Source organism: Rhyacophila brunnea, unplaced genomic scaffold, assembly GCF_057557595.1.
Source record: "Rhyacophila brunnea isolate RB1 unplaced genomic scaffold, BYU_Rbru_1.0 scaffold_17, whole genome shotgun sequence".
NCBI lineage: Eukaryota > Metazoa > Arthropoda > Insecta > Trichoptera > Rhyacophilidae > Rhyacophila > Rhyacophila brunnea.
This window is the reverse complement of record NW_028232827.1, coordinates 14,456,089-14,479,446: the sequence shown is the minus strand read 5'-3', so window position 1 is coordinate 14,479,446 and position 23,358 is coordinate 14,456,089. Positions and strand designations below refer to the sequence as shown.

At 32.0% G+C, this 23,358-nt stretch overlaps 1 protein-coding gene across 7 annotated transcripts in view; it reads left to right on the top strand.

Moving 5' to 3' along the window:
- Positions 1 to 23,358, top strand: part of Eip63F-1 (Ecdysone-induced protein 63F 1) — a 187,170-nt gene that overhangs the window by 125,779 nt on the left and 38,033 nt on the right. For 6 of the 7 annotated variants that reach the window (XM_085944754.1, XM_085944752.1, XM_085944751.1 and 3 more), the window contains one exon: positions 11,119 to 11,262. In XM_085944754.1, the coding sequence (XP_085800880.1) occupies positions 11,119 to 11,262 (144 nt within the window). Of the gene's footprint in view, positions 1 to 6,861; positions 7,000 to 8,225; positions 8,434 to 11,118; positions 11,263 to 23,358 lie in introns of those variants that run through there. The other variant, XM_085944757.1, reaches the window with a different exon arrangement.

Below are 23,358 nucleotides of genomic sequence, written 5' to 3'. Positions count from 1 at the left end.
AATTGGCATAGGAGAGTGTGCTAGATTTCTACCATTTTAAATATTGGATAGTAGATCACAGTGTACTTGAAGATGAATACTCTAGTCAAAATGATGGATGATAAATAAGTAAAATCATGTAAATCATCAACTCTCTCTGGGGCTCAATTTGTATTAAAATAAAATAAGCCATATATATATAAATTGTGTTATTGTATAATATTATGTAAGTGACCGCAAATGGCTCCGCGATCGACCGGTTGGATACCCGTATGTTAAGGCTTATGTGGTATTTGTTGTAGTATTAGCTGGAATACGGCAATATGCCCGTGAACATATCATAAGGTTTTAATCCAGGGTATGTTTACTGAAATAATAATATTTACTCGTGTTGTCATTAAATGAGCCGTTAAAGATGAAATAGTAGTTATATTAATAATAGGGAAACAGAATAAAATTTAATGTTTTACTGATAATTAATATTTTTCGTTTATATTCAATAAACAGTCTTGTAATATATCATTTTGTAACATGCAGTGCAAAATAGCAGAATAAAATTATTATTTTGAACATCCTGTAACTCTATTCGAGTCGATAATCGACTCTTAAAGAAAAACCCACTGGATAAACGCACTCATAACATTTGGTGGATGTATATGACAGTGAATAACTTTCCTATAGACCGAGAAAAGTGGAAGAAGCTAGGGAATGCTATTCAACAGTGGATAGACCCCGGTTGATGATAATGATTAAATACATGCCATCTGAAATTTGAATACTATTCTTTGAGTTTAAAATTCGCTGTACATGGAATAGATATCATATATAATTCTGAAAACACTCATGAGAAAATATAGCTAATAGAAAAAATCTTTTTCGAAAAAAGTAAGACACCCGGCAGGAATCAAACCTGCATCTCTTGGGTACCACACCCTGTGCATTACCACTATGCTACAACTGCCATGCTTAATTGCGACAAATTTTAACTATTGGCCTTATTAATACCTTCTCATAAGTGCTCTCCAAATTGAGTTATGCTAGGCGATCGATTTTTGTATTCTAAATTAAAGTATTTCTTTCTTTAATTATTACTAACCGACGTCGCGGATCACTCCAATATTTTCTGTTGTAACTTACTTGAACTTGCTAATAATTTTAATTAACTATCTCTTTTATTCAACGAATAATTCACAAGATTTAATAATGTAACATTCTAATTATTGAACGTACATAATTCTGAAAACACACAATATAGCCAACAGAAACAAATCTTTTTCGAAAAAAGTAAGGTGAGAATGATGTATGTTCAATAATTAGAATGGTACTTTCTTAAATTTTGTGAATTATTCGTTGAATAAAAGAAATAGTTAATTAGAACAGATATAAATTCGGGCGGGAAACGAATTTCCCCACACACGGATCATGCGTTGCTTAACAAGTAAAACAAAGCACGATTCAATTCAATGAGCTTGGGGAGGCCTTCGTAGAGAAGTGGATCGACCCCAGCTAATGATATATATATACATATATGATATACTTTTCAATTATACTATCTAACCGTAGATAAGCTACGCCGCATCTACGCAAGGATACATTTATAATCTCTCAGGTGTGGGCGGACGGGGACGGGAGCATAAATGAAATTTTGTATTCTCCATCTGAAACTTGAAACTAACACCTTTCACGTTCAGACAATGGCCAGGTCTGCGACTATAGCCGTCATCCATGATCCTTTCATGTCGCAGTGACACTGCTAAATGCTAAAGTTGGCAGAGATGCGACTCATTACTTTCACACGAGTGGCGTCCGAGTTGTCATTTCAAATATCAGCCAGAATAATCTGTGAAACTATTTATGCAGAAAACAACCATGTATTTACTTAAGTTTTGGTAACATATTATATTATATGAAAATACGAATAAGATGATTCCACATGTGAGCACTTCTGGGGCATTTTTTTATTAGATATTTTGACGCAAACTTTTAGTGTTTCGTTTGTGTTAGGTTATTATAAAAGATCCTCTAAAAATTGGCTATTACATAAACATATTATCTATCTTTCGAAAGAATCATAATACTATATTGGTTTATTCATGTTATGAAAACAAGTTTCTTGAAAAACTTCCTGATATTTATGTTACACTTGTTTACCCTCTTAACAATAGTTAAATACTATATAAAAGAGCCAACTCTTAAGAAATTGGTTACCATGAACTACAGCATGTATGTTTATATTCTTATTTTATCTATTATGATGCATTTCTTGAAATCTCTATATATATTATTGGTTGGGCCATTTATATTTGCATTAATCCTTACTTCCCACATCCCTCAAATCCCAGTATTATTGTCACAAGATCAGACAATGAGCAGTCACGGGTCATGAGAAACTGTGATGCAAATAACAGTTAGTGACTTCAAGACAGCCGTTGCGCGTAGTCAGCTTAAGTGAACAAACGAGTGCGTGTTGCCGCATTGCATTATACAGACTGATTCAGAAGTTCGTGGACCCCGGCCGGGTCAGCTTGATATAGTGTGACCGTCGTTCAAGCGATACTTCTGAATACCTGCCAAGCCGTGATGCCGGCTCTCATCATTCATATAATCAATTATTATCATTGATCAACCTCATTATCATCCATAAACAGTGTACCGTCAAGTGCCGCGCACCGGGTAAGCCATACAAACAATACCGCGCTAGTGATAATACAATCAGATTACGGAACCATCATCAACATATAGAAGGCCAGTGTCTGGCATCCTGTTAAATCACCCCCCCCCCTAGATCCACATAATCCTTCAAAGTATACAGTTCACTGCAAAAAGCGCCACCAATATTATATTGTCCTTCGTAAAAACTAAATTGATTGCTGCTCCTGAACATATCGGGATTTAAGTAAATATAAGCAATAACTACCATGATCAAACCACAAAATTTTACGTCGCGGCTTGACGTCAATATATTAGCATTGATTTTCAGGTATGTTTTCATATCCGCAGCCTGTCGTTGGATGCCCTTCACAGAAAACTAACTATCATTAGTCATTATGAAAATAAATATACTTACAAATTCTGCAAATCACCGTAGAATTATCTGTTGTGGTGTATTGTGTTTCATTGTCAAAGGTATCGCTAAGTCTTTCAGCATATTGTTTCGAGAAAACACTATATAAAATATACACCCAGATACGCCACTGCTAATACTCAGTGAGGTTACGTGATATTGTTTATGTATCAAATTCATTAGGTACCAACGTACTATGTCGAGGTATCTCAGGTGTTGATATTATTTACCGCAGAAAATAATTTGTCTTTGAACGACTAAAATAACAGGTAAAACGGTTATTTTACGTGTATGTATTATATGTCATTACGTACCTACTACATATTACTGAAAATGCATAAACAACCTTAGAATCTTTCTGTTATATATTATGTTTCTGAGGCTCTTGCAAATTATGTTACATTTGAGTAGGTGGCAACCGAAGTGTTAGATAGTGTCTCTTGAGACATTTTAAGACGTATACAAGCGTAGATCCTCACATCTTCACATTATGTGCCTAGGAATACACTAGATTAAGGTCCAATATCATGCGTCATACTCATATATATATTTAAATACAATAAAAGATAATGATTGTAAATGTGGTCGTGTTAAAATTTAAAATACCGCCATACTTAGGTTAGTTCGTGGTTATAGTATTTTGTCAAAACGGCGAATGAATTTCAGCTAAATAACATTAGTAGGTATTATATATCGTCACTGTTCTGGCAGAAGAAACTAATTCGAAAAAATGACATATTGAGTTAGTTATACCAAAATATTCCTTATTTCAAACTCTACCGTCTGGAAACCTTCTTTATAAATAAACAGTCTTTATTTTAAAGTCATCCTTTTTACGATTACTTAATAAACGCACATGATATACCATTTCAAACATTTTAACAACTTCCAAATCAAATTACTCAAAACTAGTATTCTCCAGTTAGTGTGTTCTGCCAGAACAGAGACGATATCATGGCATATTATCACCATCATAGTAAACCTGGATCTATCCACTGCTAGATGAAGGCCTTTCCAAGCTGATTCCACTTCTCTTGGTCCTGTGCGTTGCGTTGCTACGTACTTCTGCATAACTTAACCATTTCATCGATCCAGCAGCCTGTAGGTCTACCCTGCGGACATTTTGTACCTCTTGGGTACCACTGGATGACTAGTTTTGTCTAGCTATATGTCTAGCCAAATGCATACACAAAACGATAAATATTACAATGTATCAAAAATTGCAAACTCCAATGGAAAGTTAATCGAATATATTTCTCAATTTACCTACTTATATCATTATTTCCCATTCAATAAATGATAAAAATAAAATATAAATTTATATTATAAAATCGGGGTTGTGGATTTTAGGATGAAAGTGTTAGGATTATTCAGTCTTAGCTCTAAACTACAAAAAAAATCATCATCATCAACCTTCAGACGGCATTTGTGATATTTTTCAAAATATCATACGAAGAGCTCATCTGTCCATGTTATATATATATATATGTACTATTACTAATATATTATGACAAAACAAATAGCAGAAACCTACTTTGAATAATTATGTGTGATTTCATCCGCCAAGAATTTAGATGGACATTACCAAACTTTTAATGATGTTATAAGTATGTTTTGAAGCATTAAAATTTGAGGTACTGTTCGGTTATCAGCAATTCAGCGAAAAACACATTTTGAAAATACCCGATATACTGGATTATGTGTTAGTTTGGGTTAGTTTAGGTTAGGTTAGGTTTGGTTAGGTTAACCTAACAAATAATCCAGTTTATCGGCTATTTTCAAAATGTGCTTTCCGCTGTATTCCTGATAACCGAACAGTACCAAATTTTGTTATTTAAATGTCACAATCGTTATTAAATTATGTGTATTTAGTATCTATTTTATATTTCATTTTATTTACAGTAAAGATAAATGCATTATGTTGAGAACAGAATTGTGTGAATATGTCAAATATTGTCGTTGTATAACTGTTGAAGTACCCACTCATTTATGTGTTTAATGTATTTAGTAAAGGAAATATTATTTACCGTGTGGTGTTTAAAATTGTTCATTTGAAAAATGTAATAATATTACAATATATGTCACGAACTCATGAATGAATAAACGGTTTTACATGATGTGAGCTGTAAAAAGGTAATTTAAATTATACATTTATTAGTTAATAAATAAGATCGTGAAGATTAAATGAGTGCAAGTGGTATATAATTTAAAAAATAATAATAATTAACTGTGTATGTATAAAATAGGCCTCATATATAAGTATCAATAGCCTGCGGTGTCTGCTACAGCACATTTTCTTTCATAGTGAGCAGTATCAATCAACTAATATTTAATCTATATTTTTGAATAATTAAGGGATGCGCCGCATCCACAGCATCTATGAACCGCACCCCACTGGTAAGTATGTAACTGCTATTGTATAAAAGTTATTAGCAGTTTATTCCTTAATTAATTATTAATAAACACAAATAAATAATTACTTATATTTTTCTTGAAATAATAATAACGGATTTTTCATTTATATAATGTTAAAAACATTTCTAAAAGATTAAAACAGTGCACTTGCGATCGTCCAATCCCCATGTCATTAATTATCGTTATATTCTGTTTTAAATATCTTTTTAAAAATATGTACTATTAAAATGTATATCTGAAAGTTTGTGTGATAATAATATTTCATACTTATCAGTGGCGTACAGTCCATAGATGCTGTAGATGCGGAGCATGCCTTAATAAATATTTTAAGCTATTTATATGATAGTATAACCAATAAATAAATAAAATGATATACTAGCTGCTCGGTACTGCTCCCTATGAGAGAGGATGTGGGAATTTGATAGTATCTCACTCGTCCTTTGCAAACAGATAGAAACGTATATTTGAATTAAGGAACAATGAAATTAAATTAATTTATTTATTTTGAAAATCTGTCATCGAGTGTTCATGAAATATTATGTATTTCAAGATTGGAAAAATCGGCATGACAAAAATGATAAATAAAAATATCCCTTATAATTTTCATATCATCGGCTTAACTTGCAAATTGCTTATCTCCAAACTTCATGTTGGCAGCAGATAGAATAATTCGTATCCGAACTGTTTTGAGGTACTTACAGTTAAAATTGTTGTTTTAATTTAATAAAACGCAATTTTTTTGTAGTACTTATTCCACTTTTAATCAATAAATTAGGACCGGTTTTGTCCGCCTCAGAGGGAAAATGCCAAAAATGCGCTTTATCAAATTAAAACAACAATACAATGCAGTTCCACCATGAATTGACAGTTAACAAAATAAAAGAAATAACAGTTAAAATTATTGTTAAATCTTGAATGTCAAATCAATAAAAATCATTTTTTACATAGCAAATGTGAAATTCATTATAAAATATTGCTTACAACCGAATTTATTCAGTTTGTATGCACTCCTGAAAATTTTTCTAAAAAGACGATAATATAATATGATTTAGAAGCGCATGCTGGACATACATAAAAATATATCTAAAAACACGGCACGCCATTAATACTTAGGTAAATTACGTCTTCGGTACATAACGGCAATATTATATCAAAATGACATTGATGTCATGTAAATATGATTGTAAAAACATAATCCCCTATAATATAATACTGAAAATCTTCAATCACTCATTACCTGTTATTAAATAATGTAAATGTTTATATGCTGATAGACACGACTCTTATCATTGAAATATTTATCTCTTCAAATATTTGTATCTCGATGTTTTTCTACATCACATAATTTGATAAGATTGTCAGTGGAAGTAAAATTGACTGAAATAACACAATAATATTCAGTTGTGTTCTAATAAGTCGCAGGTGTTCTATTTTTGAATTGTGTTTTAATTCGAATTGTGTTTTAAATATTTGAAATTAGAATCAGTGAAAATAATAATTATTTCACAATACATATAATAATCCTTATTACGTAGTCGACAGTAAGATATATATTCTTAATTGAGTTTTGTGTTATCATAATATACATTTGATAAATACTTGATAATACTATCATTTGACATATCAACTGACGTTTAGATTGGGCTGTTAATATGTAGTGCAATTTCAATTTTCATAAGTTATTAATTATAGGTTATATTATTAGATATTTTTTATGAGGAATACTTGTGCGATTTGAACCTTCATCCTTTTTATTATAAATAAAAATTCAATAAAATAAGCAAATGGCTACATTCATAATATAACCATTTTTAAGTAAGATTGATAAAACATATTGTTGATTCACGCTTATTTCAACGGTAAAATTGACTAACAATTTGTTTTTATGAGAAATGGATGTCAGCCACTTGCTCAACTTATTAGGTCCATACCCTGACAGACACAAATTGAAAAACAATATGTGTACTTACCAAAAAAAATTATATTAGTACAAACCTCTACTCTGTGGAGGCCCATGTGATCCTATTAGGACCGGACATGGTCGAAAGAATAAGAAGAAAATTTACTAAATATTGGGATTAATTGTATTCGCTTCATGGGAAAGCATTTGTTCCTTCATAGTACTTATGTAGTTATTAACCATTTTGTCAAGCTATTAGATGGTATTAGAGGTACTGTGAGAAAATCAAATTGGCCATAATTTGGATTTCAGGTTTATATTGTGAATCGATTCATATAAGTAGTCAGTAAACAAACGTATTAAATACAGGTGTTTGAGTTTGACCCAGGCGTGAGATTTGAGCTTTACATTTATATATAATATTTTTATACAATTATACTGACAAATGAGGCGAGTTTACAAAAATATATATGTTTTATAGTGGCTGCGATGTAATAAGTCAAACGCCTGATTATCGGATATTGCTTCGATATCAGTAGATTCCCAGTAAACACTTTACTCGGTAATGAGGATTTGCTAAGATGTAGAGTTTCCGCGTCAAAAATGTGATGGAATCAAGTCGTGCATTTTCCCCGCCTTATTTGAAAATGTCTACAATTTTATTTCCTTTGAAACGAAAAGTAGCAACAGCACATTTTACGATAGAAAAAAATATACTCTTTCTGATAAACTTTTCGTTTTAAACGGTCTCTTTCCTAAGTGGATTCCTATGTAGCTACTGAGACCATAGCTATTTTTATGATTCAATAAAGTCAAAAGGATGGCACCGTTTTATGTTGTATCATTTTCGATTATTTTTTTGTTTAGAATTTGTTTTTCATATTTTAAAAGTGTAAAAATGTGACAGTATCAGTCGCTTCTTTAAGCGTTGTGTCTCGATTATTTTGTGCTGGATAATTTAAAAATAGAACAGTTTTGAAAGTGAAGACAAAAATACTAGTTTCATAATACTTACCTATAATGAAACCATGTTCATCAACATCTGGTGCAAATGGCACGAAGGACCCATATTTCTGTATGTATATAACTTTTTATATAATGATAGCAACATGTATATAATTATTATTATTTTACATTAAATTCACCAACAATTAATTATTTTCAGCAGCTTTTGTATTGTTCACGTTAATAAAGGATAAACTGCATTTGAGATAGATTACTATTATTGTATTAAATAGGATATCTATTTTTTAAATGTATTAAACATGAATACAATATTTACCAGGCATTTAAAATAGGCTGTCATGTATGTATTATTCAGTATCAAAACTGGTAGTGATTTACAACATTTTAATTGGCATTCTTCAATTTAAACATACGTATTAAATTAAAATAATAACAAATGATAGTTTCTTATAAAAAACGTGCAAGAATTCATTATCAACATAATATAATATGTAGGTATTTAAAAATAACCGATTACCTCCATCGTCTTCGCTTCATGGAATTCTGAAGACGTTTATTAAATTTATCATGTTGTAAGGTTTAAGTTAAAAACTTTAAATTTAGGATATTAAAATGAAAATTTACATAGTGTATACGTTGAACCAAACCATTAGTGTTGAATTTCACTGCATCTTTTCAAATTCCGGAATGTTTGTCTATTGTTTTATATGCTGTAAACTGTACTCAAGTATTTTGGAAAAAAATACACCGCTTTTCTCTGCAAACATCCGTTGTTGTCGATATGTCGCTGAAGGAGACCTCAGCAAGACGATATCAGCCTGTACTCACAGTCAAGATGGGGTATCTAAAGTTGTGATTAAATTGAGATTCATGCCGCGTACTGTCACGCTGTCACGGTGACAAATTTAATCTATATTTTCGTCATTTTGCAGAATATTTTGAACGAACACGATTTCTATAAATTCAATGATGGAGTAACCTAATAACGAGTCTCTGTTAGTCTCTAACAACCGCTAAAAACAAAAAACACCTGATTTTGACACGCTTAAAAAATGTGTGGGCATGTAAAAAATGATAATAAACGTACATTGAGTCATGCAGGTGTCGATGCAGTGCGGTGCAACGTAAGGTGACCTCATTGTTGTTTTGGTGATTTCGGCAGATTTTGCTAACTGACAACGTTCGTTGAAAGGTTTAAAATGTGCTACGGGATGGGAGCATCAGTCTGATAACATTTTAAACACGAAGAAAAACGACATTACACACTTTTTCCCATAGCGACAACTTACTGTGACGTCACGTGCACCTCAATATATTTCACGCTTAAAGCTCCCTCTTCTACACTATACATTGTCAAATCAGTTAGTAGAATTGAATTATAAGGATAACATAATTTGAATTAACAAAATATTATTTACATTTTGCAAAAGAGTTGTGAATTTTTTCATGTTGATTTACAAATCAATCTAAAGTTTCTCTTTGCCTCGTGCTACAAATCGTACACAATGTATCAAGACCTTCGCATAATATGTGCTGAAGTGATCCACAGACTATACAAAACAGAATACTCTGTCGGTTGGCGAATAAACACTATGAATGCATGCTAAACGAAAACAGATTATCCACTTCACTGGTTTGAGTACGTATTCATTAGATTTTCAATTAATGCGTGTATTGTCTCTGAGAGGGAAACAAAAATAGTGTTACCTACGTGACAATGTCTGTGTTTAGTTGATTAATTACATTGGTGTTTTTATTAATATTGTTAATATTCTAGCGGAGTTCCTGCATACAGATATAATTAATATGTTAGGTTACAATGTTAAAAAAACATAGCAAAAAGTTCTACATAATATTATGTGTCTTCCTTGAGGTAGATACTTTTAAAGGCACGCAGAAAGTCTAGGAATCTTGATGAAAACAAACTATTCAACCTACTCAATGTTTTTGTATTACGAACTTATTTTATTATATATATATTATATAAAATAGATAATTATAATATTATATTATATAGTAATAGTTAAAATACAATGAAATAATGCATAATGTACATAATATTATATGTTAGCATTATAGTTTGTACTTGCAAGTTATATTCTCTCGGAAATATTAAGAAAGCCTTTTGATGTTTGGCTGAGCTATAAACATCTCACGATTAAGACGTGACGATTGTTTATTTTGAATTCAAATGATACATTTTGATTAATTTTAAGTCTGTGATACAGTAAATATTATCTATTGCATATTGATGTTATTTATAGACTTTTTCCGAGTGAAACACAGAAATATAAAGTAGACAGATATACAGAATGAATATATTGTTTTGGTTTGTTTTCCCCCACCGAATCAACGAGATAAACGACGGTTGGATGTTGACGTGCGATTTACTACCCACACCTCACCTTGCCACTCCGTCGCTACTATCTGACGAGTTTATCTAGTTGTGATGAATTGTTGTAAATATGTTTTTCTCAAAAAGTTTCATCTCAATTTCAGAACCTTTTGAGATATCAAAATGATACTTTTACCAATAATGTCATTTATAGGCAAGTTTCGTAAATGTTGTTTAAGTGGTTTTTGAATCGTAACGAAATAAACAGACTGGTAGAAGTGATAATCATAAAACTATATTTTGTGGTTAAGGGTTAAGTTAAACCATAACGTTTCTGCGAGCATTTTAATTCATTTGATTGATTTTAATAATCAACAGGTATCAACGAATGCTAAAATATCTACACAAACTGTGCGAATTTGGTTCTTATTATTTATAGCGACGTTTTGTTTGTTTCAGATCTAAGAACGGCATTCGGGTTATTAGACCGAGACAGTGATGGTCACGTGACGGTGACTGAGCTGCAGTTCATGCTGAGGAACCTCGGCATCGAAGTCAAGGATGAACTTCTCCAAGATCTCATGAAGGACGCGAGTCGAGCAGGTTTGTCAGCTGTTTAAAATATTACAGATCTAGGATGTGTCGAGTAGTAGCCCACATTAACATATTTACATAATTATTTTGTTCATTTAATTATTTAACAGTATTCGCCACAGAGACATAATTATACCTACAAATAAATAAAAATTAAACATTTAAATTAGTGTTCATTTTAATTAAATTCTCGTTCATTACGTTGCTGGAACTCATCTCAAGTCATAATTAAATAATTATCATGAAGGGTTTCATTCAATCGCCTGTGATATACGATACATGTTATTTTTCTATACTTATGTGTTTGGACAGAGAGCATAAACTGAGTATTTCTCGTAACAAAACAAAAATGTATTAAAAAAACTGACGAGAAGAGGCTAGGTTTTGCAATAAATATATTGATATAATATCTTTTAGAATGTCGACGAATTGAAAGGTGCCCTGGCGGTCGGTAAGACGGAAGAACTTGGCAAAATTGTAAAGTTCTTTAACAGAATATGAGCGAAGACCTGATCGGCGGATCCCCTTCTAAAAGAGAAGAGGCGATATGACAGCGAGTCGCAGTCAAAGCCTCGGTCAAATCATAAAAAAGTCCTAATACGTATGAACCCATCTGTGAATAGTGTATCTTTAATAAATACAATATCATGTAATAAATTTAAATGAAATTAAAGCAATAACGATAAAAATATGTATTTCATGTTTGCTTGGCAACACAACAAATACAAAACATCCGTCAAAAACAAGCTTACATACAAAGTATTATTATTGCATGTTTAGATTTATTTTGTAAAACTTTTATTGTTAGAACAAGTTTATCAGATCATAAAGGGGATTTATTTTATCACATTTTTTAAGCTTTATAAGTTTGATTGCTGAATTTGATCCTGCTTTTCCGTGAAAGATTTATTTTTACAAACATACAATTATTGTGTCAAATATCATAAAAAATAAATGAACCAAAGAGATTATTTTGAATTGTTGGAATTGAGTAAAGAAAATGAAAGTAATTTAAAATTGTACGCCGTATCTATTCACACAGTAATACACAATAATATAATACTTTAAAAATAACATACATGTAGACCCGGTTATGAAATAACTGTTTGTGTTACAACACAGTTGAGACGTCCAGAAAGTTTTAGTGTGGTTGAAAAAATGATGATCCTAGAAAATATTCTACGCGTCCTCAACATTGAATTGTTTCTAAATAAACAAGATGACTGCTTGTTTTGTCATTTAACTTAGGTTAATTATTTATGTACCTACTGTTATTTGCGATTTTCCATCTAAATAATGATAGTCCATTCTATAAAGACTAGAAAGTAACTTACACATGAGTTGTTTAGCTATATCAATTTCATGATTAAAATGTGGGCCAATTGAGAGGATTTTATATAACAATATATTTTTTATATATTAATGATTGTTAACCATTTGATCAACCCATTGGGTCCTTGCACTAGATAACACACACGTCGCAACCCTCGTTCGTGGCTGTGGATCGCGATCAATCCGGAATAGCCTTTTCCATCTTAAATATAGAAGATTTTTTTATATTTTACCTATTATGATTTGGTTTAGGTAGGGTTTAATGAAATTTAAAAAAACTAACCAAAACCATCTTCAATTTGTATTCTTAGTGCAATGAAATCAAACAAGTATAACTGACAAAGATTAGTATGCACAATATTTCTCAGATCTCCACAGCTTACCTACACCCTTCACCAAAGGCTACCGCGCATAATAGATTGCAATTAATACCTTTCGATTTATTTTACTATATATGTATCGACTGCGGTATGAGCTGATTAGCGCGAGGCTAACACCACTGGCGTACTTGTGATAATCCAATGAAATGGGATTACATTCAGCCGAGTCGAATAAAACATTGATTTATATAACAAAGCCAGGGGGGTTGTTGGATTAAAATGTCAAATGTTTCGCGTGGTAGGTATTACTTTAGTAATGAAAATATTTAACCTTTCGATGGCAAATAATATTATAGAGATTTGTGGCCGAGTAAAAGTTGTAAACCAAAGTTTAAAAGATTAAATATTTTATAATATTTGTTTAATAACTGTTTTATTATTTTTGAAATATCCAAAAAAATATTACCTCTACTTACAGATCGTATATAATTACATATTGTTATTTGATGACAGTTATAAGTTATGACTTTTATAACACTCGTTTGGACTAGAGGTGAGTTGGAAATACTGTCAGTCACCAGTTTGTGTACTCAAGTTTCGGATGAAACTACCCATACTAAGTATTTGTGGCCCAATAAACTTATTCCAAAAAACTTGTGATGATATCATAGCGAGTCGCTATTCTGTGCACTCGCCAGTTGGCAAACGTTCAACACTATTGACATTAAATGCGCACGAACGAAATATCAGTTGAATATAGGTCTATTTTAATTTATTAGTCTATTGCGTTCGAATGTATGAATAATAATAGGTCATAAATTTTGTATGGTAGCAGAGTGGTGAGATGACGCACAGGCTTAGGCTTGTTATATACCGATCAAAACATGTTTAAAATTAAAAAAATCACTGTAATTCATTTTTGTTAGCAATAATATTGTAACCTAACAGAAAAACAACTCATAAATTTAAAATTTTATAATAAATGGGACTTTTCGACAAACAGAGCTCAGCGTATTTTTAGCGATTATATTGAAGCCGATACATAGTCTGAGTTCCCTGAGCCGATACGTATTTTAAAATACTAAAAATATGGAGTTGGTTTCAGTTTAAGTTGAGTATGAAACTTTTGTCGCATACGCACACCAAACGATCTTTATAGTATTCCAAATACTAGTAAGTATTTTGTCACAAGTTTATATACTAAGTATTTTTTTATACTGGTAGTAAGTATACTTAGTCTTCAAAAGCGACCAGTTTTCCCATCTCTAGTTTGGACGTCGCACACATCACCACCCGAGTAACAGATACGGGGTCGCCCTTTCAGTTATACTTATATAAAGCACTGATTAACCTTCAGTTATCATTGAGGCTCAGTCTAATATCTAGCTTGCCTAGTTTAGTACATTACCTTTGCTTGATCTATAACCCATGTCAGAAACAAGCGAGCTATTATATTTAATTGTAGTGTTCTTTAGTTACTACTAATTAAAACTTTTATTGTGTGGAATAATATTCGCAAATAATAAAAACACAAAACTATTTTAATTATTCATGTTTAATCACAAAAAAAAAACAAATGAAAAAGTGACTCATTTGTTTCAAAATACTAGTATTATGATAGATGTATACTTAAGTCATTAAAATTTCTAATATATATACTCATCTCTGTATTTTTAAATGTTATTTATGGTGAAATAAATTAGTTTGTCTATAATGTTTTTGTCTATACTAAATTTATTCAATATCTTGGTGAATAAGTAATATTTGTTTTGAATAAGCTTATTAATTTAACCGCACGTAAGAATGCTAGGGCTGTAGAGTAATTTAAAATAATTACAAGATAAAAAGAACTTTTCATATACAACGTTTTTAAATTTTCTGTTGAATCATATAAACTTGACTTGACTAGCTTAAACGATCAAAATAATTATACTTGATAGAAATACTGAATAAATATAGAATACATATTGATTTCCATAGTAACACACGTATATATTAATAATTTAGTTGCTAGGACTCCAGATCCCTAGCAACCAATAATAGTGTTATACTTTTTACGGATTTCTTCCAAAATAACTTTTCATACAAAGCAGAATTAACTGAAAATGAATTCAATTCTACTTAAAGATGGCTAAAAGTATTAAAAGAATGCATTGGCATCGTGTTCTGATATATTCTAAAAGTTTCAAATGTCTAACTAGTCGGGAAGTTAGTTAAAAATCGATTGCAAGATTTGTACTGGATAAACATCCACCAGACAAACAAGAATACGACCTAATAAAAACGTTGTAAAAAGGAACTAATTCAACCGCGACTCAAAATCCAACCCGAATTTATTAAACACCTCTAGAAATTAAAAATATTTAATAAAATGCATAAAAAAAAAGAAGTCTGATTCCACCCAAAATACGATAAACCACGACTCAAATTTTATAACAATTGTATATTGTGTACTCGTATATAGATAACGTGTTATTCCAAGGAAATTCAATAATAATCTAATTAAGAAATTTAATCATAAAATTAATTTTGATCAAATCGATGCTTTTCTATATCGACCATATCGAGAACATAATCTAAAAAGCATTTAACAGATTTCATGTGATACATATTTAATATCTATATATATAAAAATCTCACGATGTTTGTGGTCGAACTCCTCCGAAATGGCTCGACCGATTTTTATGAATTTTTTTATGTATATTTGATAGGTATGAGAATAGGTCAACAAGTATATTTCACACCGCTAGGTGATTAGGGTATCTCTATCCAGAAAAATTTTCTTTTATTTTTTTTGACAATTTTTTTTTGTATTTTTTTTATTATTTGCCATAAAAAATACCTATAATTCCAAATTTTCACTTTCCTACCCCCACCCTCCCGTTTTTTAATCGCGATTTTATTATTTTTGTATGAACAAATTTAACCGTCGTTCGTATTTCAAACAGAACGAAATTATTTATGTTGTTGAATGACAGATGGCGCTACGTCCGAGAAGAATTCAAGAGAAGCGTCGCGTCATTTTGACATTTCATTCGGCATATCACAACGAAGTGCGTGCAAAATTTTGTACGATTTATTTTAATTTATCTATTTTTATGTGCGTGTATTACAGTGCACAATGCCAGCAAGACGCAAGGGGGGCCATTTGGGTCGTCGAACGAATAAAGCAACAAACATGCGAAATAGTAGAGCAGAAAGAACAGACGAACAAATCCAACAAGATAACAAAAACATGCGTGTAAGCATGTCGCAATTGCGTGCATCTCAATCACAAGAGGCACGAGCTGAACGAAATCAACAACGACAATTGGAACGGAGCCAAGCGCGCCGGTTCGTAGTTAACACACGCAGAACAAATGACCGACAACGCCAACAAGTACATCGAACATTTACATCCGCTTCGTTCCTTCGTCTCGCATTCGAGTACGAGCCAGATATTGAATATTCTGCTCATCCGAAAGTGCTGATTGGTGCTATGGACAAAGAATGTCCCCATTGTCATGCGCTCAAATTCAAACATGAGTCAGCCGGGATGTGTTGCGCATCAGGAAAAGTGCAACTACCAGAAATTGAGATACCACCAGAACCATTGAACGGCTTGCTCATCGGCACGGTTCCAGATTCAAACCTGTTCCTGAAGTCCATTCGCACATTCAATTCATGCTTCCAAATGACTTCGTCCGGAGCAACAGAAATAGTTCACAATACTGCGGCAAATAGTCAACAATTCCATTCTACGTTCAAAATCAAAGGTCAAGTATACCACAAAGTAGGCTCATTGCTGCCAATGCCAAACGAACCACATACATTTTTACAAATCTACTCAACGGGCATCAATCATGTGGATGCACGTTGCGGCTACAATAGCCTCAATTTGCCTAATGCCAGGCGCATCGTCGGCAAACTGGACGCCCTGTTGAATGAGCACAATGAATTATTGAAATTTTTCAAAGCACACATGCACGAATTGCAAAGTGACAATCACGCTATTGTCATCAATCCTGATAAAACACCAGCTGGAGAGCACGTACGTCGATTCAATGCGACTGTTGTTGACGACATTGCTGGAATCATGGTTGGCGACCGCACATCGACGCGAGAAATCGTGATTCTAAGAAGAAACAATAATCTGGAGTTTATCGCTGACACACACCGTTCATAGGACGCTCTCCAATATCCGCTAATTTTCTGGAAGTGACAAGACGGATATTGCATAAACATTAAACAACGAGATCCTGTCACAGGTAATTCATTCATTATGAACATCATTACTCATTTTGAATTGAGAAAATGAATGGTTGATGTTTTTTTGTTTTTATCGGCGGTCATCGTCTACAGCGCTCTATTCCTCTTTCTGTCATAGATCCCATCCCCACACACTTACGATACATTCGTTATTTTTTATTTAACAACCAAAATATTCACTAGAAATAATTTATATGGCAGAACAACGTTTGCCGGGTCAGCTAGTAATTTATATTATTTTAATGGTGCAAAGTGCAAACCAATACAAGTATAAGTACTTTGTTTTACAACATACATACTATTATAATGCTGGATTTGAATATTTGATATTGTTTTATACAGAAATGTAGAGTGATTCAGCAATAAAAACTAGAACAGATTTTAGAGTTTCTATCAAAATTTAAGTGAAAAAAAATTAATGACAATATTAGGTACGGATAAAGTTAAAAGCCGTTATTGCCTATTAGGTGACGTTTAATATATTCGTCTAGTGCAGGGGTCTGCAGAGTTTTGAGTCAGAAAAGCCAAATATTAATAGGACAACGATTTTGAATTTGTTAATAAGCTATAAATATTTTTAATTAAAGTGAATTAAGATATTATAAGTAGTCAATTAAGATATTAGGAAATAAGATATTATAAGCCTACTTTTTATAATATACTATTATTAAAAAATCCAAATAAAGTACATAATAAACTAAGTATATTATTTTATTCAATAAATAAGATTTAAAAATGTAACATATTTTTAACACTCATAATTTAGAAATACATCAGAAACATACTTATTAGAAAAAATCTTAAAATATATGGTGCCAGCCAATGTGCATTATCAATAAATTTAGCAATCCACTCCTTACCTGATTATGATGAAATTAACTCATAGCCATTTAGCTGAAGGGCTTCATACATATCGTTAATATTGGCTGGGTTTTATGGTTTGAATCAAGATACGTACGGCGGCTCAAGATTACAGGTTACTGCAATTTGGGCTTATCTATCAACCCCCTCCCCTTCCCGCGCGCTTCGCGCAATTGACACTTTACGAAGACTTTCCAACGTGTCATTACTTGTAATTATCTGCTGATTAGATACTGAGTTATATCTGTTAAAAATTCCTACTAATTTCGTAACACCCAAACTCCAAAGAAGGCACCCAATACGGAACCGATTTTAAAGTCTCTTTTTTTCAAATTTTACGTCAAAAATATTCAACTGATTTCTTTCTTGTATTTCAACATTAAATATAAAATTTTCTCAAACTTGTTCAGATTACTACCCCTTTTAGAGTACATAATATTTCACAAGCGGCCACCATAAAGTCAGTCAAAAATGTAAATATTATTTATACAAGGTAAACACATCAACATTAAAAACACATAAAATGACACACATCGGAGATAAGCCATTGAACATGTTGAGGCGTATTTCTTATTGGGCATTTTTATTTTTACATACAATATTTCTATAGTACCTACATACCCAAGGAAAGATCAACAGTAAGCATAGTAAAGGACGACACCGCGTTTTGTGGCATACAAATCTCAGTGATTTATATGAGCGCAGCTCCACTGGATATATATATATATATATATATATGCATATATATTATATATCCACATATTTTATATTTACATAAAAAATATATATACATTCACATAATATATTGTTTTTAACACTACAACATGCCTAGAGGCCTAACGATAGTAGTTTAGCTTAACAGTAGTGTATTAAGTACCTTATAGAAGTGAAACAATCACAAACACCTAGACTTTGATAAATATACTGTGTCCTCACTGGGAATCGAACCCGGAGTTCTCGGATAAAAGGCCTGCGCCTTACGCACTACACCACGAGAGCCGCTAATAAAACGAATATCGCCCCCTATGTTGGCCGATCTCTATTAGGGTATGGCATTATAAAAAGAAGACCTGCATACATTAGACACACGCGCCCTAGGAAATATTCACGCGTGGCTCGCTAACCGCAGTTTTCCGACGCCTATCCAGTGGCGTGCGGAGCTTTATCAAAGGAATATTTAAATTGGTTCGTGCCCCGAAAGAAACTCGCGCGAGTGACAGAACGCGAAATAAAACAGAATTATTTCCCTTCGTACCTTCTTATCGGCGTGATTTTCCAAAAAAGAAAAAAATCAACTCGGCGAATAAAAAAAAAGCATGGCGGATTGTTTCTCGGGCGCTCGTTTGGGATAATTTACACTTGTGAGGTCAATAAAAATAAACTACGCGATACTTACTAAGGAGTTTTAAATTCTTTACGCTTCTGTATTATCCAATATTCAACATTATCATTTCCATCAGATCGTCGTTAAAACTCATTAGGTACATTAGACTTTATACATATTCATTAGGGACTCTTCTATCTCTTTAACTGTGTTTAATAATTAATATGATTTGGTGCATTATGAAAATATAATAAAAAAGGAAACCCTTGCATTATTATATAGATATTCCAATTATTTATTTTTTTATGAAAAATGTGGCCAATATACCAAGGCTTTGAACCGGAACCGGACCGAAAAAAATATCGTTTTTTTATATATATCGTAGGCCTAAAGATTAATCACTCGGAACTGAACTGAAAACCGGAACCGAACCGATATATTTTTTAACTTAAACCGGATCGAAAACCAAAACGAAAAAAAAAAATACGGATCGAAGCTCGGCAATATATTTAAACATATAAATTTATATAAGTACTTAAAAATAGCAGTGAGTAGGTAATCTTCTTGTCGTGTCATTTCTCACTTCTTGGTCGACCACCATCAAGTTGATCTTCATCTGCTACCCGGAGCAATTCAGTAGAGCTGAACTCGTACCATTCACGAAGGTTCTTAAGCCATGAAATACGACATCCTCTGCTACGTTTATCATTGATTTTTTTCATGGATGACAAGTTGGGGAATGCTGTAATTTTATCTTAGGTACTGTAGTTTTCTGGTTTAGTAACCACTCAGAATTTCTCGGTCCTTCTTATTGAAAACGTCAACAGGTCAGTCCAAGGAATTTGAGGATATGTCTATACAGCCACATCTCTACAGCTCAACTCTCTAATAATATCTTCTGGTTTAGCGTCCTATGTCCATACCTCCGTACCGTAGAAACGGATTGAGAGACAATAACAGCGAACCATACGCAGTCTCATATCTTGGTCAAGATCTTGATTGCCAAGTAAGCATCTCATTTTTAAATGTAAGTATGTTGTTTTTGTTTGTCCTCTATTTTTGTGGATATTTTGTGGTTTTGAATGTTTCCCTGTGTGCAATAGCTGTTCGGTTATGAAGTCATTGAGTCTAAAAAAAATAATAACAAATTTTAAATATATAATATTAAAAACAATTGAAATGAATTCTCCTGTCAAAAAAATGTTGGGTATAGAAACAAAATCTATTATTATTAGTAGGTATATAAATATTTATTAGTCCTAAAAACCACAATTTTCTAAAAAAATAATATTTATTGTTACTTTAGGATTTTCTTCGTATTTTAATACGTTTCAAATGGTGAATTTGCGTTTTATTTCTGCTGTAGGTCGAGGTCACACACAATGTTTTATTGTTGTTTTATTTTATTTAATATAAATGTTTTCCCATAAATATTTGACAGTTAAAACCATAAATGTGATGTTTTGAATGTCAAATGAAATAAAGGTGTCGGCTGACTGAATTCACTTTATGATAACGCTATCCCAATTTTCATTGACGAGCTAATATAGGCGTTACTAATATTATTGTCTTTTAAACAATGCAAATCAATGAACAGTGGGTCTGTCAGACTTTCACTCGTTCACGAATAACGCATGAGCTCACACGACGTTAATGAATTATTAGGATCAATAATTTAAGAAGTTCCCCACGTAAAATGACAAAATAAAATTTAGTTGATGTATTACTGTGAAGTTTGTACCAAATCTCACCATATTTTTTATCACTGGAAATGTCTTGCTTATATTAAAATATTATTTCCACAATTAATAATCAATGAAGTCATCCAAATAGCCAGAATGTCTGTTAATTGCACAATAAATCATTTTCAAGCGTTGTAAAGTTTTCCACTTAAACAATCACTACAATAGAATATTATAATATGCACGTATAATTTAATAAATAATACCCCGTTTACACGTGCATGGATTTACTATTGACAGTAAGAAAATGTACCTATGGGTAAACATGTATTATCGTGCAGTTGGCAAGATTGCATGCATGAATCAAACAAGTTTGGAAGCTTCTGAATTTTCATGTGACAGTAAGATATTTTCGATCTGCACCTGCGCAGTAGAACGATAGTGGCGAACCTTCCGAGAAAAAATCGAGGTTGACCGATTTTCACTATCAATTGTATATCAGATAAAATGTCAAGTAAAATGTCAAATAGTACGAAATATTACCATAAAATGACAACATCGTGTCTCACTCACGAATGAATTGGACAGACAGTTATTGTCACGATGGTTTAGAATAAGCATTATTGCCGCTAGTAAATCCATGCACGTGTACACGCGCTATTTAGTACGTACTGCGTTTTCATTTGTTTGTTCATTTAGCATCGCCTTCAAAATAATGTTTTTAAAATTGGAATTGTGTAGATTGTAGAAGATCCATTGTGCATTTTAGGATTCAAAATATGACAGCCCACGAGGTAATATTTTGTGATGATACCTACATTATAAAATATGTATACTATGAGGTATCAATATTTTTCATTTAATTCATTAATACTTAATGTAAATTTGTTTGATACTATAATTTAGTTATTTGTTTATTTATAAACGGCGAAATTAATAATATTAAAGCAAATCTTTACGTACATTATAATAATAAATGTAGCTGTGTTTTTAGGTTAAGTAAGTAATAAAATATACTACCGGAACATGCTATTAATTTATTTAACGTATTATTATAATGTATAAATAAGTTAGTGGCCGCAAAATATTTTCTTGAGTTATATGAAAATTTTCTTGTAATAAAAATCTAATGTGGCTGGTCAATTTGCGAGTTTCCTTGGCTGCGTGCGACCTCAGAGGTCAAAATTATAATAAAAAATGTAATGTGGCACTTACATTATTATATTAATCACGAAAATGAAAAACTCCCCCAATGGCAATTTATGCCCCCTAATTATGGTAATAATGGATACAAGTGGAAGGAAATATAGATTTAGGGCGGTATTAAATGAAAATGCGCATCGGAAAACGATTTGATAGTGGTTGAGGGGATTGTTCTTTTGTTCGGTGTATTGACGGATACGGCTTTCTTCTAAGCACGATTTAAATTGACACTAAATTAAACACTTTTTCAAAATTTATAAATATAATTCTTTCAGAAATAATTTTAAATTAAACTATGTAATATTTCCCAATAGGCGGAATAGGCTGTTTTAGAATCCGGCCAATACTGTTTAAAAATATAATTATAGTTTTAGAGAAGTAGTATCCACACTTTTTGATCAATATGAGATAAAGCAATATCATCATCATTAGCCGGGGTCGATCCACTGCTGGATGAAGGCCTCCCCTAACTTTCTCCACTCATCTCGGTCCCTAGTTGTTTGCTGCCACGTACGTAGTCTACGAGCTCGTCTACCCAGCGATCAGGTAACAGGCATCCCTGTGGGTGTATAGTGCCCCTTGGATACCACTGTATGACCGCATATATGTATATATATTAGAAAAATAAAGATACTGAGCTAATTGATTTTAGCGTAGATTAATATTTTTTTTCATAATACAAAAGATCATGTTCAAACACGCAAGTTAACATCATTTTACTCCCTACTTCAATTATAGTTTGTCAATTTATGGCTACGGCCGTATGTTGTAGCTTAACTACTGGGGAATGCCAAAAGAAATGGCGTATTTCAAAAAAACACTACCTTACTCTTAGGTCAATAATTATTATGAAGCAATCATTATTCATAGGATGTTTATCACACTTGAATGGTCAAAAACATAGCTTATAATCGGTATCTTTAGAATTATCTTCAAATGTGTTAATCTTGCCCATTTTTTGAATAATAAAATGCCTAATTCTTGTCAAATTTGGGATCACAGAGATTACCAATATATTTTTTTATCGTTGACATAAATTATACGGATGGTTTTATAAATGCGTTTAAAAATTAATAAATGTAAAAAATTGTAACACCACTGCACATTTATGTACTGAAATATGACTATATTCTAA